The 19,136-nt window shown below is 29.9% G+C and overlaps 2 protein-coding genes across 3 annotated transcripts; one reads left to right on the top strand and one right to left on the bottom strand.

Moving 5' to 3' along the window:
- The first annotated feature begins 816 nt into the window (after window positions 1-816).
- On the top strand, window positions 817-3,676 carry LOC125876509 (uncharacterized). The gene is made up of 2 exons (XM_049557706.1): window positions 817-1,686; window positions 3,315-3,676. Exons 1-2 carry the CDS (start codon window positions 1,503-1,505, stop codon window positions 3,467-3,469), a joined length of 339 nt encoding a protein of 112 aa, XP_049413663.1. The 5' UTR covers window positions 817-1,502; the 3' UTR covers window positions 3,470-3,676.
- A 1,212-nt stretch (window positions 3,677-4,888) lies between these two features.
- LOC125876505 (protein CHLOROPLAST IMPORT APPARATUS 2-like) lies at window positions 4,889-8,886 on the bottom strand. 2 transcript variants are annotated; one of them, XM_049557704.1, is made up of 3 exons: window positions 7,318-8,886; window positions 5,912-6,111; window positions 4,889-5,009 (listed from the first exon to the last, which is right to left on the bottom strand). In XM_049557704.1, the coding sequence occupies exons 1-2, from the start codon at window positions 8,410-8,412 to the stop codon at window positions 5,941-5,943; spliced, it is 1,266 nt and encodes a 421-aa protein (XP_049413661.1). In that variant the 5' UTR covers window positions 8,413-8,886; the 3' UTR covers window positions 4,889-5,009; window positions 5,912-5,940. The 2 variants fall into 2 exon arrangements, with proteins under 2 accessions (XP_049413661.1, XP_049413660.1); XM_049557703.1 differs by having other exon boundaries at window positions 5,956-6,111; window positions 7,318-8,871.
- Window positions 8,887-19,136: the final 10,250 nt, after the last annotated feature.

The following is a 19,136-nucleotide window of genomic DNA, read 5'->3' as shown; positions in this document are numbered from 1 at the left end:
TATATATGTTTCATTCGACATGATTGTAGAAGTTAGTTCTATCACAGAGAATCTGCAATCTTGTTTTAGTTGCAAACCAGATGCAAAGTACAAATTGGCTTATCTAATAATATACTGATCCTGGGAGACACATAATAATTTGTCTGGGTTGACGAGCTGCATTTGTTGGTTTGATGAGATGTGATTTGAAATAGACTCTACCTTTATCAATTGCTGGAACTGTACCAAAAGTTTTATTTGTTGTGTTCAATTATAAACTTGCTTGTCCACTCTCCTGTTTAATCGTTCGAGTAACATGGATAAGTTTTTGTTGGTTCGCTGTGCCCTTTGGGTAGGTTGTGTACTTTTCTGAAAGGGGAGAATTGCATCAGCTTAGGTTTGTCTCTTCTGGTGACTAACACATTAGTTGGAAGTATTGAATATTTAATGTTGCTAGTATTGGTGCAAAAGAAGACTATGAAGAAGAAAAATGACATTGATTATGAAAAAGAATAGAAGGAGGTTGATGATCTTGTTCATTGCTGTTTTGGGAAAATAAAAAGGAATGTTGCTTCTATCATTCTTGGTCTCTAGCCCTTGATTCTCTATGAGTTATATTGCAATTGATATTTTGATATATGCAAAGACAGAGGTACATTTGTATAAATACTAGCAGGCTACTTTATATGATTGATATGTGTAATGTTTTTCAAATATAAAGGAGGGAGTGGCCTATGCGAATGTTGCTTATAATTAGTATTGTCAAAGGCAAAAAAGCTTTAGAAAACGCTCCAACTATATTGAGGCTTTTGGAGCAAAGCGCAGTTAAATTGTGGGCTTTAGTAAGAAAAGGCACAGTTAAGAGAAATAATTGTAATGCAAGGAAAAAGTAACAATTCATTCATAATAGTTTCCTTAACAATTAATACATCCCTTTGTTAACTATATTTATTGTTTAGTATTGCTTGATTCAAATGTCATTTGCGAGAAATGAGGCGCCCCCCTTAGTGTCTTCCCTACACTGGAGCAACATAAGCAAGGCGAAGCATCCTCATTGAGCTTTTTGAGCTTTAGGACTTACGCACGCCTTAAATAAGCCTTTGAAGTTTGACCACACTGCTTATGTCATTCTTGGTGGTTAGCTTTAGCTGTATCTCTTATAATTCAATGGCTTCTCTATTGAGTGTTATACTTGAATTGATATAATAATACATGAGTTTTTACCGATATGTTTGACCTACCACGAAGGAAGGGTGTTAGAGGCACCTTTGTAGAAACACTAGCATGCTGAATGTGTATCATTAAACTTAATATGCTCAATGTGGTAACCTTTTTTGAATTTGTGAAGGATTGATTCTTGGGCCTTTTTGATATCTGATGTACTTCTTTATTTGGTTGTAACTTACATGTGCATTGAAAGAGAACATGTATTTGCTAAGTTTGGCAATGGGGTAGAGCAGGACTGAGCTGAGGCTGGGCAAAGCATAAATAGTGAAGCGAAGATGAGTTCTTAGGCGAAGGGGATGGGGTGGAGCTGGTCAAATACTCAAATTCATTTTCAAAAAATAGTGGGGGAATTGATAAAGTTGGCTCTCTCAGTCTTTAAGCCTGAATGCCAAAGTGAAAACTCAGTTTTGGGAGCCATTGTTGCTGGTGTTACCTTCTGCAAATCCATTGTCTACAGCTTCCTCAAAGCCATTCTTGATGGTAAAACTGCTTCCCTTGGTTTATCTTTTTTTGTTTCTTTCACTTCTTTCTTTATTTTTTCGAACGGTGGCCCAGGTTTATTTAACTTTTATTTAACTTAGCTTGACCTCAGTATGTTTGTGATGGAAGACATATTATGATTTCGTGATATAGCTCAATTTCAGAATGTGCAATTTCAGTTTGAGCAGAGACAAGATATTTTAACTTCTTGAAGCATAAGGTTGATGATTGAGTGTACTATTTTCTAAAATATAGGTGAAAGAAGAAAACATTGAAGATAAGGAAAAAATATGTACCTCCACTAATTAGAAAGTACCAATCTTATCTTCTTATATAATTGAAGAAAGACTTGAACTACTGTCAGGCAATGGTTGATGCATTCTTCCATTATCTTTCCCCTTCCTAGGATGAATCTGACACCTTCCTGTTCCTGCTCACTTGTTCAATTATTTTTATTTTTTATGATGGTGCTGTCGAGGCCAGCTTGCACATATCTCTGACTATTTAATGGCACCTGCTACCTCTCGCAGCACAACTATCGGGTAACACTGCTCACCAAGGCTTAGGCAGATGAGAAAAAATCACCTAGTTTATTTTTTGCCTCTGTTGGTATTTGAACCTGAGATCTCATGGTTACTTCATTGACCACTAGATCACACCCTTGGCTGCCTTACATATTTATTTTTAAGCAGTAACCGTTTCTAGAAGTAGGGTCCACTGAACAAATAGGGGTTAGTTAGATGGGATAATTGCTTCAATGTCTAGACTTAATTGTTTCAAAGTTCCTTCATCTTTGTAGAAGTCCTTAATTTCCTATGGGACATTATCAAAGGCTAAGAAGAAAAAGTTAGTTTCATACAAGTGTAATTCTGTAGTGACAAAGAACATGAGATCAGGAAAAGTAGAAAAAGAGATAAAGTGAGCTGCATATAAAGAAAGAAGGGTGAAATTGCTAACGTTACTTTGGAACGAATAAGACTACTTTACTTTGTCTCTGTAGATCATCTAAACAATAAAGGTTAAAAGATATTATGTGTTGCTTCTAATTTGTGTGTGTGAATGCAATCTAAGCTACCCTTATCTGCTGGTACTTTGTAATCTGGAGGCTATTATCAGATCAATCTTACCAAAAACAGAGAATAAAACAAAGATTCAAAGGTTTCTTCCCATCACAGACAACGGTAAACTTCATTTAGGTTCCATGTTCTTATATAGCTCTTGCAGCTCGGTGATTAGAAAGCTTAAGTCACGTCTGTAAGCATTTTAAATTCATAAATATAGGTTGCATATTGTGTCAAGAAGATATCTCATAGGGATGATTACTCGGCCAAAGACACATTGCGATGCTTTTATCTGGGAGTTCATATTGAGCTTGTGCAACTTCCAGTTAGTTCTTAATTTATTTTCATTGTGCAGAATTCTTGCTATACTAGTATTATTATATTTGTTCTTCTATGTTAGCATTTTCTGTTACTTCTCTTTTCTGTGCTGATTCATGATCAGCGACATTGTAATGAATGTGTTGCCTTATAACAATATGAAGCATCAGAACAGTTTGGTAACAAATAATATAATGGGGCAGTATTAGATACTAAATTGATGCTTTGAACTATCTATTTTCTTTTTAGGTGTGATTTCAGTTATTCATAGAGTTTCACACTCCACTCTGTTCAATGAAGAGTGGTCTATAACAGGTATTGTTGGTGTTGCTGGTTGTGATTTATGGCGGCTGTGTTGCTGCAAGTATGAAAAATGGTGTGGGGTGGATATTGCAGCAGTTTGATTTGCTTTTGATTTTGGTGAAGACTGTGGCATAGCTGCACGATTTGTTTAGTTTTGCCGCTAGCCTGTTAATGTGTTGCAATTTACTGAAGCTGGACAAATAAGCTCAAATTGAAGGATATGCTTTCTACATTCAGAATCTGAAACCATCCAATGCTCTAACCTTGCTTCAGACTTCAGAGCATTCTACTTATGTTGTTTAATCTGTTATGATGATACAGAATGCTGGCTGGCTATTTGAGCTGTAGAGTTTGATTTTCTCTTGTAGTTGATAAAAGCTCTCTTAAGGATTTTTCATGTGTACATATAAGGTGATATGACCAAGTACGAGAGTGGCTTAATGAACTCAACTTGTGAAGAGTTCTCTGTGCAGCTATGTAGTAGTTGCGGTCAAGTAGTAAGAGCGCAACTAGTGATATGAGGTTATGTTATGTAGTAGTGGCTATCAAGTAAAAGCCTTGCCATGTAGACAAAATCCTTGGTACTTAAAAGTGAAAAATGATAAAGTGATAGAATTCATTATTCATCGAGTTTCGAACCGCGCAAAAAGTTTCATTGTGGCAGTCATGTTTTATATATATACTTGTTTGGAGATATTGGAATGTTGTACTGTTTGGCCACTGTGGTGGCACAGTTATTGGTCTTTTGGGTTGTAGTTGGGGCAAGAAAAAGTGTGTACTATCAAAAGGTATTGCTGAATAATGAGTGCATGTACTTGGATCACTTTCTTGTCCAAAGTTAGAGTTGTATACATAGAAATATAGAAAATTGTGTGCATCTCTCTGTCTATTTTGGTTGTATCTTCCAAATGTACATATATATAGCTATCTAAAAAATGCATTATTTTGTCTAGGGTCCTGACTAAGAACTTGAATTAATACAACTTATCGAATAAAATATTTCATCGAGGAATTTTACTTTATCGATTCTATGTAATTGATGATTATTACTTCCTTGACTATCTATCTTGGTGACTTGGCACCGAGGGGTTAGGGCTTCTTTATTGTGAGATGTCTAAAAGATTGGCCAATTTTTGGCTTTTTTTGTTGTGGACACACAAATGTTTACTAAGGAAAAGGGTCGATGTGGGACTCTTCACATCAACATCTCTCCACTAATAGTGTTTGCTTTGGCTCAATGCGAATAGACAGGAGGTCTTGAAGTGAAGGAGAATTCTACATAACTGTTCAGTATCAACATATTTTCCTACTTCTAATTGTCCTCATAACCGTGCAACATAATAAGTTTGATGCGAATATAATTAGAGAATTATAAAAAAAAAATGAAACAAAACATAAAATGAGAAAAAGAAATTCAACTATTCTGCTTCATATTCCTTGTTCTCAACTAGTCTATCTTCCTTGGTACTTTATTCTAAATGTAACAAGGCAGAATAACTTTTCTTTCTTCTTTTTTTTTAAAAAAAGAACAATGAAATAAAAGAAACAAAATTGCAAATACCCAAAAAAAAAATCCTAATAATTCTAGAAAAATCATCCTAGCTCATCCTCTGGTGAATTTGGGCTTTTGACAAACCTACCCTGCAATAATTAAAAAAAATTAACACATGTATAAGTACAAAATTAAGAGACTTTTAATTATATGAAAATGGATTATAGAATCTAATTTACTTGTTAGATATGCTAATTAAGTGGAGTTTTGTTTCCCCTTTATAAATTTCATTTATTTTGACAATATATGACATATAAATGAGGATTTAAGAAGAAATTGAAAATGTATCCCTAAATATAAAATTTGAATCTTTTTTTTCTTTAGAAACTTTCTAGATTTCTACCTAGTTATTTGGAAATTAATTTTTTTTCTAAAATTTAAAAGTGATTGTAAAAAAAAAAACAATCATTCACAACAAGAAAAACTAGTATAAAAGTTCATCATTATAGTGTAAAAATAAAAAGTATCATTTCCTAAAGTTTAAAAGTGCCTTTATTTGATTTATTAGATCCCCCACAATCTTATTTGTCTACACAATGATTAAGTTATAAGAATTTAAATTGTCAAAAAAAAATTAATAATAAGAGAAAAAATCATTTACCTTTATAAGATTTAGAACTTTTATAAATATATAAAAAAAAAAATTGGACACATGTTCCATGTTTTACTTTTTCATTTTTGTCAGTCCTCCTTGTTTCACACTAAGGGATCAATTCTTCTTTTTAATAAATATAAAAAAATTGTAGTGAAAAGATTTCTTGTTTTAAAAAAATACACTTTTTTATTCCTTTCTCTATATTTCAAGCCAAAAAAGAATCAAAATAATTAATTGAACACTTCAAGTATCAGTATATAAAAAAAACTGACTAAAACTTACTATCAGATTACTCAAAAAAATAATTATAATGTTGATAATAAACGAAATAAATAACGTAAAAAATTAAGGAAAACAACTAACAATAAGAGGTGATCATCTAAAAAAAACTCTTACATTGTCAACGTATATAAGTTGATTTTTCTTCATAATAATAATACCTTCATTCTGGGTCGTCGATCCGCGTTGACTTTTCTAACTTGGTATCTAATTTTTTTAGAAAATAAACGAGTACGTCGTTTTTCTTTGTAACGTAACACACTAGCCTCTCTAATTCCTCCATTATCTGAGAATAAGTCTATTTGTGCTAATCTAGCCTGCATCCAAAAAATAAAAAATAAAAAAATTAAACCATTATTTAAAAAAAAATAAAAAGGAAAAATATATCATATTCCTATGCATTCTTCAAATTTTATTAAAATTCAATTAGTTCCAACTTCTAATGGGTCAAAACAAACATGTAACAACATAAGGGTGAAAACAAAAATGTTGATTGTATCAACAAGACACTTAATATTATGAATTATATGATAATAAAATATTCAGTAAAATTGCACAAATAAGGTCTTCGGCTATTTTTTTTTATAAACAATTGATTTTAAAAAAGTGAAAAATTAAAACATAAATTAAAGAAAAACAACGATAACAAAATAACAGAACACAAGTAATAATAGGACAAGTAGAAAATGATTTTATAAAATATGTCTTAACAAAATAACATACTTGAAGTCATAATAAATGATTTGATAATAAAACACATTTTTTTTGGATGCATTATTAGTCTATTACGTCAACAACAACATTATTGAATAAATTATAAAGAAAAGTAATATTTAAAATTATAACAATCATTGTGTGTGTTAAGGATGCATACACGTAGTATTAAACTAATTATTTATTAAATACTATATATTTGATATCTAAAAATTATTAAACTAGGACTAATTCAAAATTAACTTTCGAATAAGTATATACTAAAAGGAATAGAAAACAAATTGAACTTTTCAAAAATAATTCTTAAAAAACACATTAGTGTGCAACAGTAAAATTATATTTATATGACTTATAGGTTTCACAAATCTGAGCCGTAGAAGCAGTTTTTTAGGTACAATTCTTTTTCAAATTCTATTACTATGAGATAGTTTATGCACCGAACTACGATTTTGTACATTAGTGTGTTAAAAGGGTCCCACTCTCTAGCTGGAAAGAGGCAAGATTGTAACAGTCATTTGATGCTAACTACCAACTTGAATATTATGTCATGAAATTCAACAAAAAGAAAAAAAGAGTCAAATAAAAAGTGTATTAAAAAGCAGAAAAGTATTTTTTGAAAAATAATTTAAAATATTTCTTAATAATTAAAGAAAAAAAAAGCATGAAATGCACGTGTCGTGGTCCAAAAATTATGTTGCAGTTTTATCTAGTATGCTTGCTACTTTTAACTAAAAATAACAGAATCCAATAAATAAAATTCTTCATAAAATTTCAAACAGAATTTAACCATAAAGATAAAATAAACTTACTTGTACATCATTTCCTGCAGCATCAGAACCCTGAATGTCATCGGAGAACGGGGATTCCTTATCGGACCACGCGTTCAAAACATCATCGAAGTTCAATTTTAGTAACAACCCCGATTTTGGTTCAGGAACATCGACTACCTCCTCTTTAATCGATTGACTTGAATTCTCCTTATTCATCTTCTTTGTAATCGAATTATCTTTAGCTGATGATGTATCTGCGCCCCCTCTCAACTCCACAACTCTCTCAACTTTCTTTTTCTTTTTTTCGATCGGAGGTTTACTAAATTTCGGAGTAATGTCGGTAACGTTCACACTAGAAGTATACCTCCACCAATTATCACCATCATCAACATTTCTCAATGGTCTCACCCCACCCCTCATTATACCAAAATCATAATGTTGGTACCCATTTTCGAATCCTAATCCTATTGGAAAACCATAGCAAGTGCCACCAGAATAATTCTGGTGGCGCTTGCTGTGACTATAAGTATAACTAAATATCGACTCATTCTTTACCTCATTCTCAACTCTTAACTTTCCCATGATATTATCAATAACACCTTCTTCAATTTCCTCATCTAAGATAGACTCAGCATCGAAATCTTCTTGAAATTCTTCACACACATCTAACGAACTACTCCCTTTAGAGTCAATTTCCCCCGGACTTTGACATGGTTTTTCACAAGAACTGACTGACTTATGCTCAATTACGCAATTGGGTTTTTCAATCAATGGAGGATGGAGTAAAAACCCCGAGTTTTCGACGATTTGGTAAGGGACAACCAAGTCTGAGGACTCATATGAAAAGGGGTAATGTGGTTTAGTGAATTTGCAAGGCTTAGTGAGGTGTTTTGATGAGAAAATTTTGGGATAAACTGTTGATAAAAGAGCTGCAGCTTCATTGTAGGTTTGGTTAGGTCTTTTTCGAGGTGTTCGAGGTTTTCTAGTAGAGATTGCAATGGGGGAATTGCTCGATTCGGATAATGTTGAAGAAGGTGAAGATGATTGGGAAGTCCACGAAGTAGATGGAGATTTTATTATCTCTAAATCTAATTTATAAGCTGCTCTACCACCACCAGCCAAACAGGATGACATTTTTCTACTATATAAAAATAACAGAGCAAAAAAACAGAGAGCAAAATCTCAAGAATTGAGACAAATCTTGAAATTCAATGATGAATTATTGAAAACCCCATCATTTGGTACTATGAAAAAAATCAAAGTATGTAGTGCAATACAAAGAAACCCCTAAAACCCTAAAAAGTGGAAAAATACATTACTCATTTCTCACTATAAACCAAACTTTTCGAAACATTATTATATATTTAAAAATTTATCAAATAAAAAAGTCAAGCACTTTTTCAGTATCAAGAACCTACCAAAAACATAAGAAGAATTTGACAAATGAAGTAACTAATCCCAAGAGAATCTAACCTTAAACAAGAAGAAGGGAGAATTTAGTTGAGCAAGAAGATGAAAGCACTGAATTCAAGAAAATGTTTACGAGAAATATCTAAGAATGGGAAAAGGGGTATTTAAATAAAGGAATTCACAAGGGTTTTGGGGTTTGGCATATATATAAATATAACAAAAAATATGAAATTTTTTTTAAAGTATGATAGAAAGAAAAAGGGGTCACGGGGGAAGATAAAAGGCTAAGATTTGTTGAAAGAGTTCACTGGAAGAGATTGGGGTGTTTTTGGGTGATGGAAAATCAGTAGTACAGAAGAAAAAAACAAACAAAGCCTACAACTATTGGATGGACCACTTATTGCTTTGTGATTTACAAATTTTTTATTTTTTAATTTTTACTTTATTTTAGAAGTGCAATTATTTATTTTACTAAAATATCATCTTAAACCAATGTATTATTTGTTGAAATCTTGTATTAACCTTCTTGATAAATTTTGAGTATAGGACTAAATTCTAGATACTCGATACTGATGTGATACATAAATGTTGATGGTGTATAGATGATTATTCTGTAACTTGGAGTATTGTTCAGTTGATACAGTGAAGATTTGTTATGCATCCGTTATAAGTTGAGGTTAAGATGTATATTTGTGTTTAAAACAAGCTCAAGCAAGTTTTGGTTCTCAAAAGAATTATTACCGTTGTTTTTATTTGTCTGTTTGTCTTAATTTGATTTTATACGGAATTTAAGAAAGCAAATTTTTTTTGAATCTTACGGTCTTGAACTAAAGATACTTATATAATATATCAAAATGTTCTTTAATCTTGTGGTCTTAAATATGTCATGTAGAAAGTTGAAATTAAGAAGTTTCCAAATTAGGAAAGAAACATTTTTTTAAAAAAATAAACTAAAAAGAAAGTAAAATTGTTTTAGTGAGGATAAGATGTATGAGACCTTACTTCTATATCTGTATTGAGAGAAAAATTGTTTCCGATAAATTCTTAACATGATAATGCATTACTTACAAGCTAGAAAGCGAAATAACAACAAATGAAGAACAAATAACATGTTACAAAAATAAAACGGACAAAATTTATCATTAAAAATAATTATCAATCGTTAATTTTGTCTGATGTTAAATTAACCATAAAATTATCTAAAAATCTTGTCCAACTAGCTATTTACGATATATTAGAGATGAACTTTTTAACCAATTCCTATTCTTCTTGTAGTCTATGGTACTACATATATAAATTTAAAATTTTTGTACACGCTAAAAATTGTAATCTACATTATTGAAAACTACTCTCATATATTCATTTTGTTTTACTAGAGAAATACAAAAAAACATGAATAATAAATAGTATCTGTTTAGATATCCTAGGTACAATGAAACATTTCAAAAATTCCAATTCTGGAAAACTCAAGAAAATATCATTCTTTTTCATAAATTATTTAATAATATCTTGAATACATCAAAATTGAACAACAAAAAAAAAAGTTTCAAAGTAATGGTTATCTTGTTGTTTTATTATAAAGTATGGGGCAATTTTGTAACAAAGAAAGATAATAAAATAAAATAAAAAATTTAAAAAAATAAAATTTTAAAAAATAGGTAGAGAATACCATCTAATCCTTATCATGGGCACTCGTAGATTTCCTTTGTTCTATCATAAAAACTGCTACTACCATACCTAAAAAATTCCTTTGAAAATTTAAAAAAATTATTAAAAACAAAAAAGTGTTTCTTATCTAATGACGTGGCGTGTTGTGATTGGTTAATTGAGATTTTCATGGATGACGTGGAGTGTCTTATATGGGGTTAGAGGATTTACACATGTATCTAGAAAAGAGAAAAAAAGGGTATATTTTTGGATGTAAAATGAGTGCAATGATTAAAACCCTATTGGTGTATTGTGGTCCTATATATGTGGCATATGGCAATCCAACGTATGCCTCTTTATGATCAATGGCTTCTAATCAATATTGCACTATTACTCCTCTATGTTCTTCAAAACTTCCACAACACCCCCCCACCCCCACAAAAAACCTTATTGTAATTGATTAGTTAACATATTGACTAATTGTATTCTGCAATATGAGAAAAAACCATTGATTTTTGAAGTAAAGATCCAATCAAACTTTTCTTATAATGTCATTTGTTTAGATATTTTTGAACTGCTATAGGAAAATGTTGTTATATAGACATAACATGACTACCCTAGCAAAATTCGACCTAATTTATTGTAATTGATTAGTTAACATGCCGGTATTTTGAAACATAAAAAAGTCATTGGCTTTTGGAATAAAGATGTAATCAAACTTTTTTTTTTTTATAATAACGTCGTTTTTTTAAATATTTTTGGATGACTCTAGGAAAATGTTGTTAAATAGACATAATATGACTCCCCCTACAAAATTCGATTTAATTTATCGTAATTGATTTGTTAACATGTTGATTAACCGTATTCTGAAACACGAAAAAAAGTCATTGAATTTTGAAGTAATTAAAATGCAATCTAACTTTTTTATAACAACGTTATTCGCTCAAATATTTTGAATTGCTATAGAAAAATATTGTTATATAGACATAACATGACAAATCGATTATTAAAAAAAAAACTTAATCATCATAATAAAATGTTTTATTATAAAAAAAAAATGACTTCTAATTGTAGTTAAGATAAAACTAGACATTGAAGAACACCATATAAACAGTGCCACAAAGGTAGAAACTTTAATCATCATTAGAATTATTAATTTATGATAAAGCATATTAGTATAATTTAAAGTATTCCATAATAAATTTTGTGCCTTTTCAATTACGAGACACTTAATTAAATGATCGAAAAAGTCTAACAATTGCTTTGAAATTAGGAAGTTTGTTACTATGAATATTTAAAATTTTATTTTATTTTTGAAGATGAAATGAAGATTAATAAATTTTAGTTGTGGAAAAAATTAAGCAAATTTTATCTATCTAGTAAAGTCTTGATGAATAAAATTACTCTAATTGTAATATCAATGAAATAGACCAAATGTGCGTAAGTTATTAAATGAACACCATCATTGATAATTATTAAAAACAATAAATAACTTTGATTTAATTTGAGCTACAATATAAGCACACCTCAATTAACTTTTACAAATTGCATTTACCCCCTTTTTTAGGTCCCCTTTGTGCAAATATTGATTGCTAACTTACTTACTTTGTAGTTTTTTTTTTACAAATCTTATTTTCTTTGGATAAGAGATTTCATTTTTACGTCTAAGAAATTATTCATTTTTATATATAAAAGATTCAAAAAGATTATTATATTCTATTCTATCTATAGAGTCCACAAGAGATCATTTTTTTAAATTTTTTTGTGTTTGGTACTAATAAAAAAATTATCTTAAAATATATATAAGTAATCCAGATAAATATTAAAGAGTTGGGATGAGTGGTGAAGAGTGCGTTAAAAATAAAATATATATATATATAAGTAACTAATATAAAATATTACTAATAAAAATTATTATTTTTTATTTTCACAGAAAAGGTCATTTTCATCATTAATTCATTTAAATGATTTAAAATTGAAACCATGATACATTAATGGGATTGAGACTACTTGCCAAAGACTTAGACTGAAGATTATTGTGGATCTTAATAATTTCTATATTCTTTTTTAAAAAAAATTATATTTATACACTCCATTGCGCTTAGAAAAATAAGCTGGGAACAAAAAGAATTAACCATTCAAGAGTAAATATAGGTTTAAAATTGGTAATTTAAGAAATATATATGAAAAGGGTATAATAAAATATAATCTTTTTTAGAAAAATATTTTCCATTTTATTTACATGACCTATTTATCTCAAAAAGCAAAGAGAACTATTAAGTTTAAACATGATTTGCTTTAGAAATATCATAATGTATGACCTTAGAAATATAAAGTTAATAATCAGCTTAAATTAGGATGAAATTCAATTTTATCTATGTAGGGACAAAGAACAAATTGCAGAAAATTAGAAAAGATACTAAAATGAGGTCCCAATTTTATTTAATTATATTTTCTTCTTCTTGCCTTATTTGAAATACAGTTTATTGATTGAAGAGACCTCTCTGTACAGAGTTTCCCCTTTTACAGCCTTTAAGGATTCTTTATCATAAGATATTTTCATAATATCTCAATGAGAATTGTATGTTTTAACTTAGGAAAAAAGTTTGGTATGTCCTTTAATTTTGCTATTTAGACTTGATATACTTCTCGTTATGAAAATGATTCATATAAACTTCTATTGTTATACAAATGGCTTATATATCATTTTTCTCTAATGGAAGTGAAAAAATTAATTTTAATTTATATATACTTTAGATTAGATGAGTCTACAAGACGTGTTCAATTCGAATTGGGACTCTAGAAGATGTGTTCAGTTTCAAGAGAATTCTTGAAGGCTACTCAACCCTAAACCCTAGTTCATGCCTATATAAAGGGTACTAAATTCCCTTAAAAGGCATCTCAAAATATCCCATAAACTCTTGGGTATTTTTAAAGATTAGGATCTCGAATATTCTCCAAAAGTCATGGAATACTCATATAGAGGTCAAATCTAAATCATCATAGTTCGAAAAATACGCCACTAACGGTTCTCGAATCATGGATAAATCTTAGGAGAGTAGAATCAAGGGAGGAACATAATTGTACCCGCATATTTATCAATAAAATTATGTTTCTTCTTATTTTATTGTGATTGTTATTTATTTTCTGTCACTTTAAAATTTTATTGTCTACAAATTCTGGCACGCCCAGTGGGACCAAATCTTCCCTTCATCTCTTTTCTCTCAAATCAAATCTGAAAATCTGAAGCTGCAAAGGTGGAAAGAATGAGTACTTCAAGCCTCATCTTTAATTTGAGTTTCATTGAGTCTACACTCCGACAACCCTTGAAGTAGGGGGCATTTGTAGACATTAAAATTTTACGGACTCTACAAGACGTGTTCAATTCGAATTGGGACTCTAGAAGATGTGTTCAGTTTCAATTAGAATTCTTGGAGGCTACTCAACCCTAAACCCTAGTTCATGCCTATATAAAGGGTACTAAATTCCCTTAAAAGGCATCTCAAAAAATCCCATAAACTCTTGGATATTTTTAAAGATCAGGATCTCGAACATTCCACAATAGTCATGGAATACTCATATAGATGTCAAATTTAAATCATCCTAGTTCGAGAAATACGCCACTAACGGCGTTCGAATCATGGATAAATCTTAGGAGAGTAGAATCAAGGGAGGAACATAATTGTACCCGCATATTTTTCAATAAAATTATGTTTCTTCTTATTTTATTGTGATTGTCATTTATTTTCTATCACTTTAAAATTTATTGCAAACAAATTCTGGCATGCCCAGTGGGACCAAATCTGCCCTTCATCTCTTCTCTCTTAAATCAAATCTGAAAATCTAAAGCTGCAAAGGTGGAAGAATGAGTACTTCAAGCCTCGTCTTTGAGTTTCATCGAGTCTACACTCCGACAAGCCTTGAAGCAGGGGGCATTTGTAGACATTAAAATTTTGCGGACTCTACATGACGTTTTCAATTCGAATTGGGACTCTAGAAAAGGTGTTCAGTTTCAATTAGAATTCTTGGAGGCTACTCAACCCTAAACCCTAGTTTATGCCTATATGAAGGTTTATGCCTATATAAAGGGTACTAAATTCCCTTAAAAGACATCTCAAAATATCCCATAAACTCTTGGGTATTTTTAAAGATCAAGACACAAAAGTCATGGAATATTCATATAGAGGCCAAATCTAAATCATCCTAGTTCGAGAAATACGCCATTAACGGCCCTCGAATCATGGATAAATCTTAGGAGAGTAGAATCAAGGGAGGAATAAAATTGTACCCGCACTATTATCAATTAAATATTCATGTTTTTTCTTATTTTATTGTGATTGCAATTTATTTTCTGACACTTTAAAATTTGTTGCAAACAGGGTGATTTTTATGCAGATTTTATTCCTACTTTGTGAAGGTAGAGAAATTTTTTCTGAAAGATCTATTGTTCAAGTAAAGCATATAAAAGCAGGTTTGGAAAAAAATAAATATAATAGTAAAGAAGCCATTTTGAAAAAGGGGGGAAAATGAGAAATGAATAGTATCCGCCAACAAATAATATGTTAATTGATGTAAAGAAAATAACAAATAATGATAAAATTTAATAAAATAGTAGGATAGTAATAAATAATAATAATAATAATAATATTGGTAAAGGAAACTCCATTTTAATCATCGACCTTTAAATTTTTTTATCTAAAGTAATGATTAATGTCCTCGATAAGTTGAACGAGCATCATGTCTCCTCGTATTGATTAGATTTACTTGAAATGCTAATATCACTAACAAAAAAAAATGGATTTAGTTATGAATTGCATCGCTAATTTGTCGATAAATTATGAGTAGTTAAATTATTATTCTTTTGATAATTGTTACTAAATAAAATTTGTGCCGAAATTTATTGTTTGGCTGATGAAATTGTCTGTAGTTAAATTATTATCACAAGAATGGCTTGAAAATTGAAGAAAAATGAAGTGTAATAAAATATCAATATTATTATTTTGTCCTCTGCCATTTTCAGTTGTGGCAAATATACGCTTATAATAATAGTTGAAATTAATCAAGAAATTAATAAAAATAACAGTGGAAACATGCATGTAATGACAAATAAATTTCAGATATTAATAAGCAGTTAAAGCACGAAAAAAGAGAGCAGTTAAAAACAGTTAAAAAGAAATTTAATTTATTTGTTTTAATTTTTTTTAATTTGTTATATATTTATAGATTTTTTTAAAATTTATTTGTTTTACTTTCCTTTTTGTCTTTGTGGATAGAGGAAAAAAGAAGCTTGACGACAAGAGGAATGAACTATAAGAGAAGCAATAGGGTCCACTGCTTTTAAATATATAATATAAATTCTGACAATGTAATTTTACTCTTACATCGATCCGAACAAATTATTTTTTTCATAAAGGTGAATCTTCATCTATTAAGCAAAGAAAATAACAAGTTTCAAATTTTGTCTAGGTATAACATGTATTTTATTATTATAAATTCATAAATGAAATAGTTAATGCTAGGTTATCATTATTCTGTTGTAAAGAAAAATCTTGTATATGTCCCTAAGAAAAAGAATTTGTTCATTTTGGGTCTCAAAGAAACATAAAAACACATAAGAATTATTGATTGAAAGAGAGATGTAATTTCTATTTTCTGAAAGTCGATAGTCAATCATATTTCTAACAAATACAGTTGACAATTAATTTTAACTAATATTTTCATATTCATAATGTGAAAAGAAGGTTTGATTCAAGTTGTTCAAGAATAGTGACGTTGAGTTTATTGATCATTTGACTGAGAATTAACTAGTTATATTTCTTGATGAGGTAGGGAAGGAATATAGCTCACATTAGAGTTGTGTCATTTTTACATAGTGAAAGTCATTCATTCGAGCGTGATTAATTCTAAACTTAATGTGATTTTTTTAGTTGGAGTTGCTCTGTTGTCATCGTTCAACAAGAATCGATAGAAGGCTCGTGAAATTGATGTGAGAGGATATATATGACTATATTTCTAGAAGAAAACTCCATGTCATGAATATGAAGCACATGGATATATAACCTTGAAATAAAAGACAATTTTATCTATGAATAATAAAACTATAAGCAATGCAATTATACATCTCATGAAGAGTTTGATCATGTTTCCGGATTAATACTGACGGTATTGCTTATTACATATAAGTAAAATATGAAGTCATGTTTAAAATGACACGCTATTAAGTAATACCTAAAAACCTTTCCTCGGAAGAATAATAACAATTAGTAATTATTGCTAATTCCGTAGCCTGAGGAGCAAATAGACTAATCCAACCAATACTAGATTGTCAAGACAATGATTAGTAGTTGATCAGAGAGGATAATTAGTCACACTTAATTGAAACATGACCAAAACTCCTACAAGTGTCAGTAGTAGAGAATTTTCTTCAGTATGAGTTAAAGCCTGATGAGCAATGTTGTATATGAAAGTAGAAGGCACATGGTCGTGAACTTCTTTCCTGTAAAGTATGAGCAACCCTAAAGCTTTCTCGATACAGATCTCTATTTTTACTAATAAGCATGCATTGATGTAGGCTATTTGATATGAGTTCGATATAACCTAATAGCTTTGACCCCAACGTTGATATATGTATTAAGGATTTCTCTAAATATGATCACTAATGAAATTTATTCAATTCCTATTAATTGAGATTATTGTTCTAGAACTCAAACCTCATAAAAATTAAATCTTTGATCCGCTTATATAAATTATGAAATTATAAGCAATGTAACTATGAATCTCATAAAGAGTAAATGTTGGCTAATCGAGATGATAGATGAAAACTTTCTTAACATATGTAGGTTGGATAGGAACTAGTGTTTTCAATAGCGGATAAGTGACTAACGCGTAAAAACCTGTCCATTTTGTGTTGATGTACTCTTATTCGTTTTGCTTTGTTATCTTTTGGCGGTCTCATAACCTAATTTTTTTTCTGCTTAAGATAGATACCAATTTAGATTATTTATTTTATTTTTTTTAAAAAAAGAGTGAATTAAGACATTTCAAAGTAAGGAGGCGTTTGACCATTGAATTTGGAGTTCAAATATAAAGTTTTGATATGAAACTAGTGTTTGCTTTTTAAATTTAAACAAAATTTCAACTTCAATTTTAATCATAATTTTAAAATCCACATTATTCAAAAAAATTGAATTTCAAATTTTGAGTTGTGATTTCAATTTATGCCTTAAAATAAAAGACTATTTTATCTAAAAACAATGAAGCTATAAGTAATGCAACTATTTATTCACGGAAAGCTTGATCATGTCTCAGGTCGACCACTGCGGGATTGCTTAACACATACAAGTCAACTAAAAAGTCATGTTTACAATGGCAGACAGATGAGTAACACATAAAAACCTTGCCTCTGAAGGATAACAACTATTAGAAGCGACTGTTAATTATGTAGGTGAGCAAAGAGAGTAATCCAATCAATTTAAAAAAAACTAATTAGATGCACTAGTTTAAACCCTACACCTCTCCTCATCAGGGGAATCTTAATAGCTTAGTTGGTTGGCTACCTGGAATCCTACCTTATTGGTGAGGGTTCGATTCCCTATATTATAATCTCATCCCCATTTTCCCTTTTCCTACCCCCAATTTTTAAAAAAAAGAGTAATCCAATCAATACTAATTTGTCATGGCGATGATTTGTAGCTGATCTGAGAGGATGATTAGTCACACTAGACTAAAATACGATCAAGACTCCTAATAGTACATAATTTTCTTCAGTATAAGTTAAAGCCTGATGAAGCAATGTTGTGTGGAAGTAGAAGGCACATGGTCGTGAACTTCTTTATTCGAAAAAAGAAGAAGAAGAAATGACGATATCTAAAAAATAAATATCGGCTAATTTTGTGTCAATAACCAAATAATTTAGTTTATAAATAAGTCTTTCTTGTTAAGTATGAGCAACCCTAAAGCCTTCTAGATACTGACCTTTATTTTTACTAACAACCATGCATTGATGTAGGCTATTCGATATGAGTGAGACATAACCTAATAGCATTGACCCTAACTTTGATATATGTATTAAGAATTTCTCTAAATATGAACAAGAAAGAAATTCAAAATTCAATTCCTATCACTTGAGGTTGTTGTTCTAGAATCTAGAACTCATAAAAATTAAATCTTTGATCCGCTTATACAAATAATGAGATTATAAGTAATGTAACTAGGGGAGTACATAGTCGGGTTGGTTCGGGTTTTTCAAATATCAAACCAAATTATTTGTGTCGGATTTTTAAATTTATAAACCAAACCAAATCAATAAAACTCGGGTTTTTCAACCTCGGGTTTTTTCGGATTTTTTTGGGTTTTTCAGTTTTTCGGGTTGTTTCGGGTTTTTCCGGTAAAGTATTCATACAAACATATAATTTACTTGTACTTCAAATATTTCTTTAGTCCTACCAAAATACAACTATCTAAGATGTTTCTTAAAAATATAACACAATATGATATGATTAATGACACTAAAATATCCAACAATAATAATAATAATGAAATCGTGTAAAATAAATATTGCAAATTAACAAGTCATGATGACAATGATGATAATTTAAAAGTACTAAATCATGCTAAAATTAAGTTTAATAAGTATTAGTTACATGACTAAATATTAAAGAAAATTAAAATTAGATTATGTATTTTAATAGTCTAAACCAATGTAAAACTAAAGAACAAATATTCAATATTATTGTCATTCTTAGTGTTGAATTGATTTTCTTTTTGCATTAGTATTAATTTGATTTTGATTTAAGCTTTAT

This window comes from Solanum stenotomum, chromosome 9 (assembly GCF_019186545.1).
Source record: "Solanum stenotomum isolate F172 chromosome 9, ASM1918654v1, whole genome shotgun sequence".
Lineage (NCBI taxonomy): Eukaryota > Viridiplantae > Streptophyta > Magnoliopsida > Solanales > Solanaceae > Solanum > Solanum stenotomum.
Note: the sequence above shows the minus strand (reverse complement) of the source record. Positions and strands in the feature narration are given on the sequence as shown.

What these genes read in the sequence shown, in the direction of transcription:
- LOC125876509 (XM_049557706.1), top strand. Translation starts at nt 1,503, where the DNA reads ATGGGGTGGAGCTGGTCAAATACTCAAATTCATTTTCAAAAAATAGTG. An exon ending in CCTCAAAGCCATTCTTGATG is followed by an intron (nt 1,687 to 3,314) that starts GTAAAACTGCTT and finishes TTTTCTTTTTAG; the next exon opens with GTGTGATTTCAGTTATTCAT.
- LOC125876505 (XM_049557703.1), bottom strand. Translation starts at nt 8,412, where the DNA reads ATGTCATCCTGTTTGGCTGGTGGTGGTAGAGCAGCTTATAAATTAGAT. An exon ending in CTGCAGGAAATGATGTACAA is followed by an intron (nt 6,112 to 7,317) that starts GTAAGTTTATTT and finishes TTTTGGATGCAG; the next exon opens with GCTAGATTAGCACAAATAGA. An exon ending in ATCGACGACCCAGAATGAAG is followed by an intron (nt 5,010 to 5,955) that starts GTATTATTATTA and finishes TAATTATTGCAG; the next exon opens with GGTAGGTTTGTCAAAAGCCC.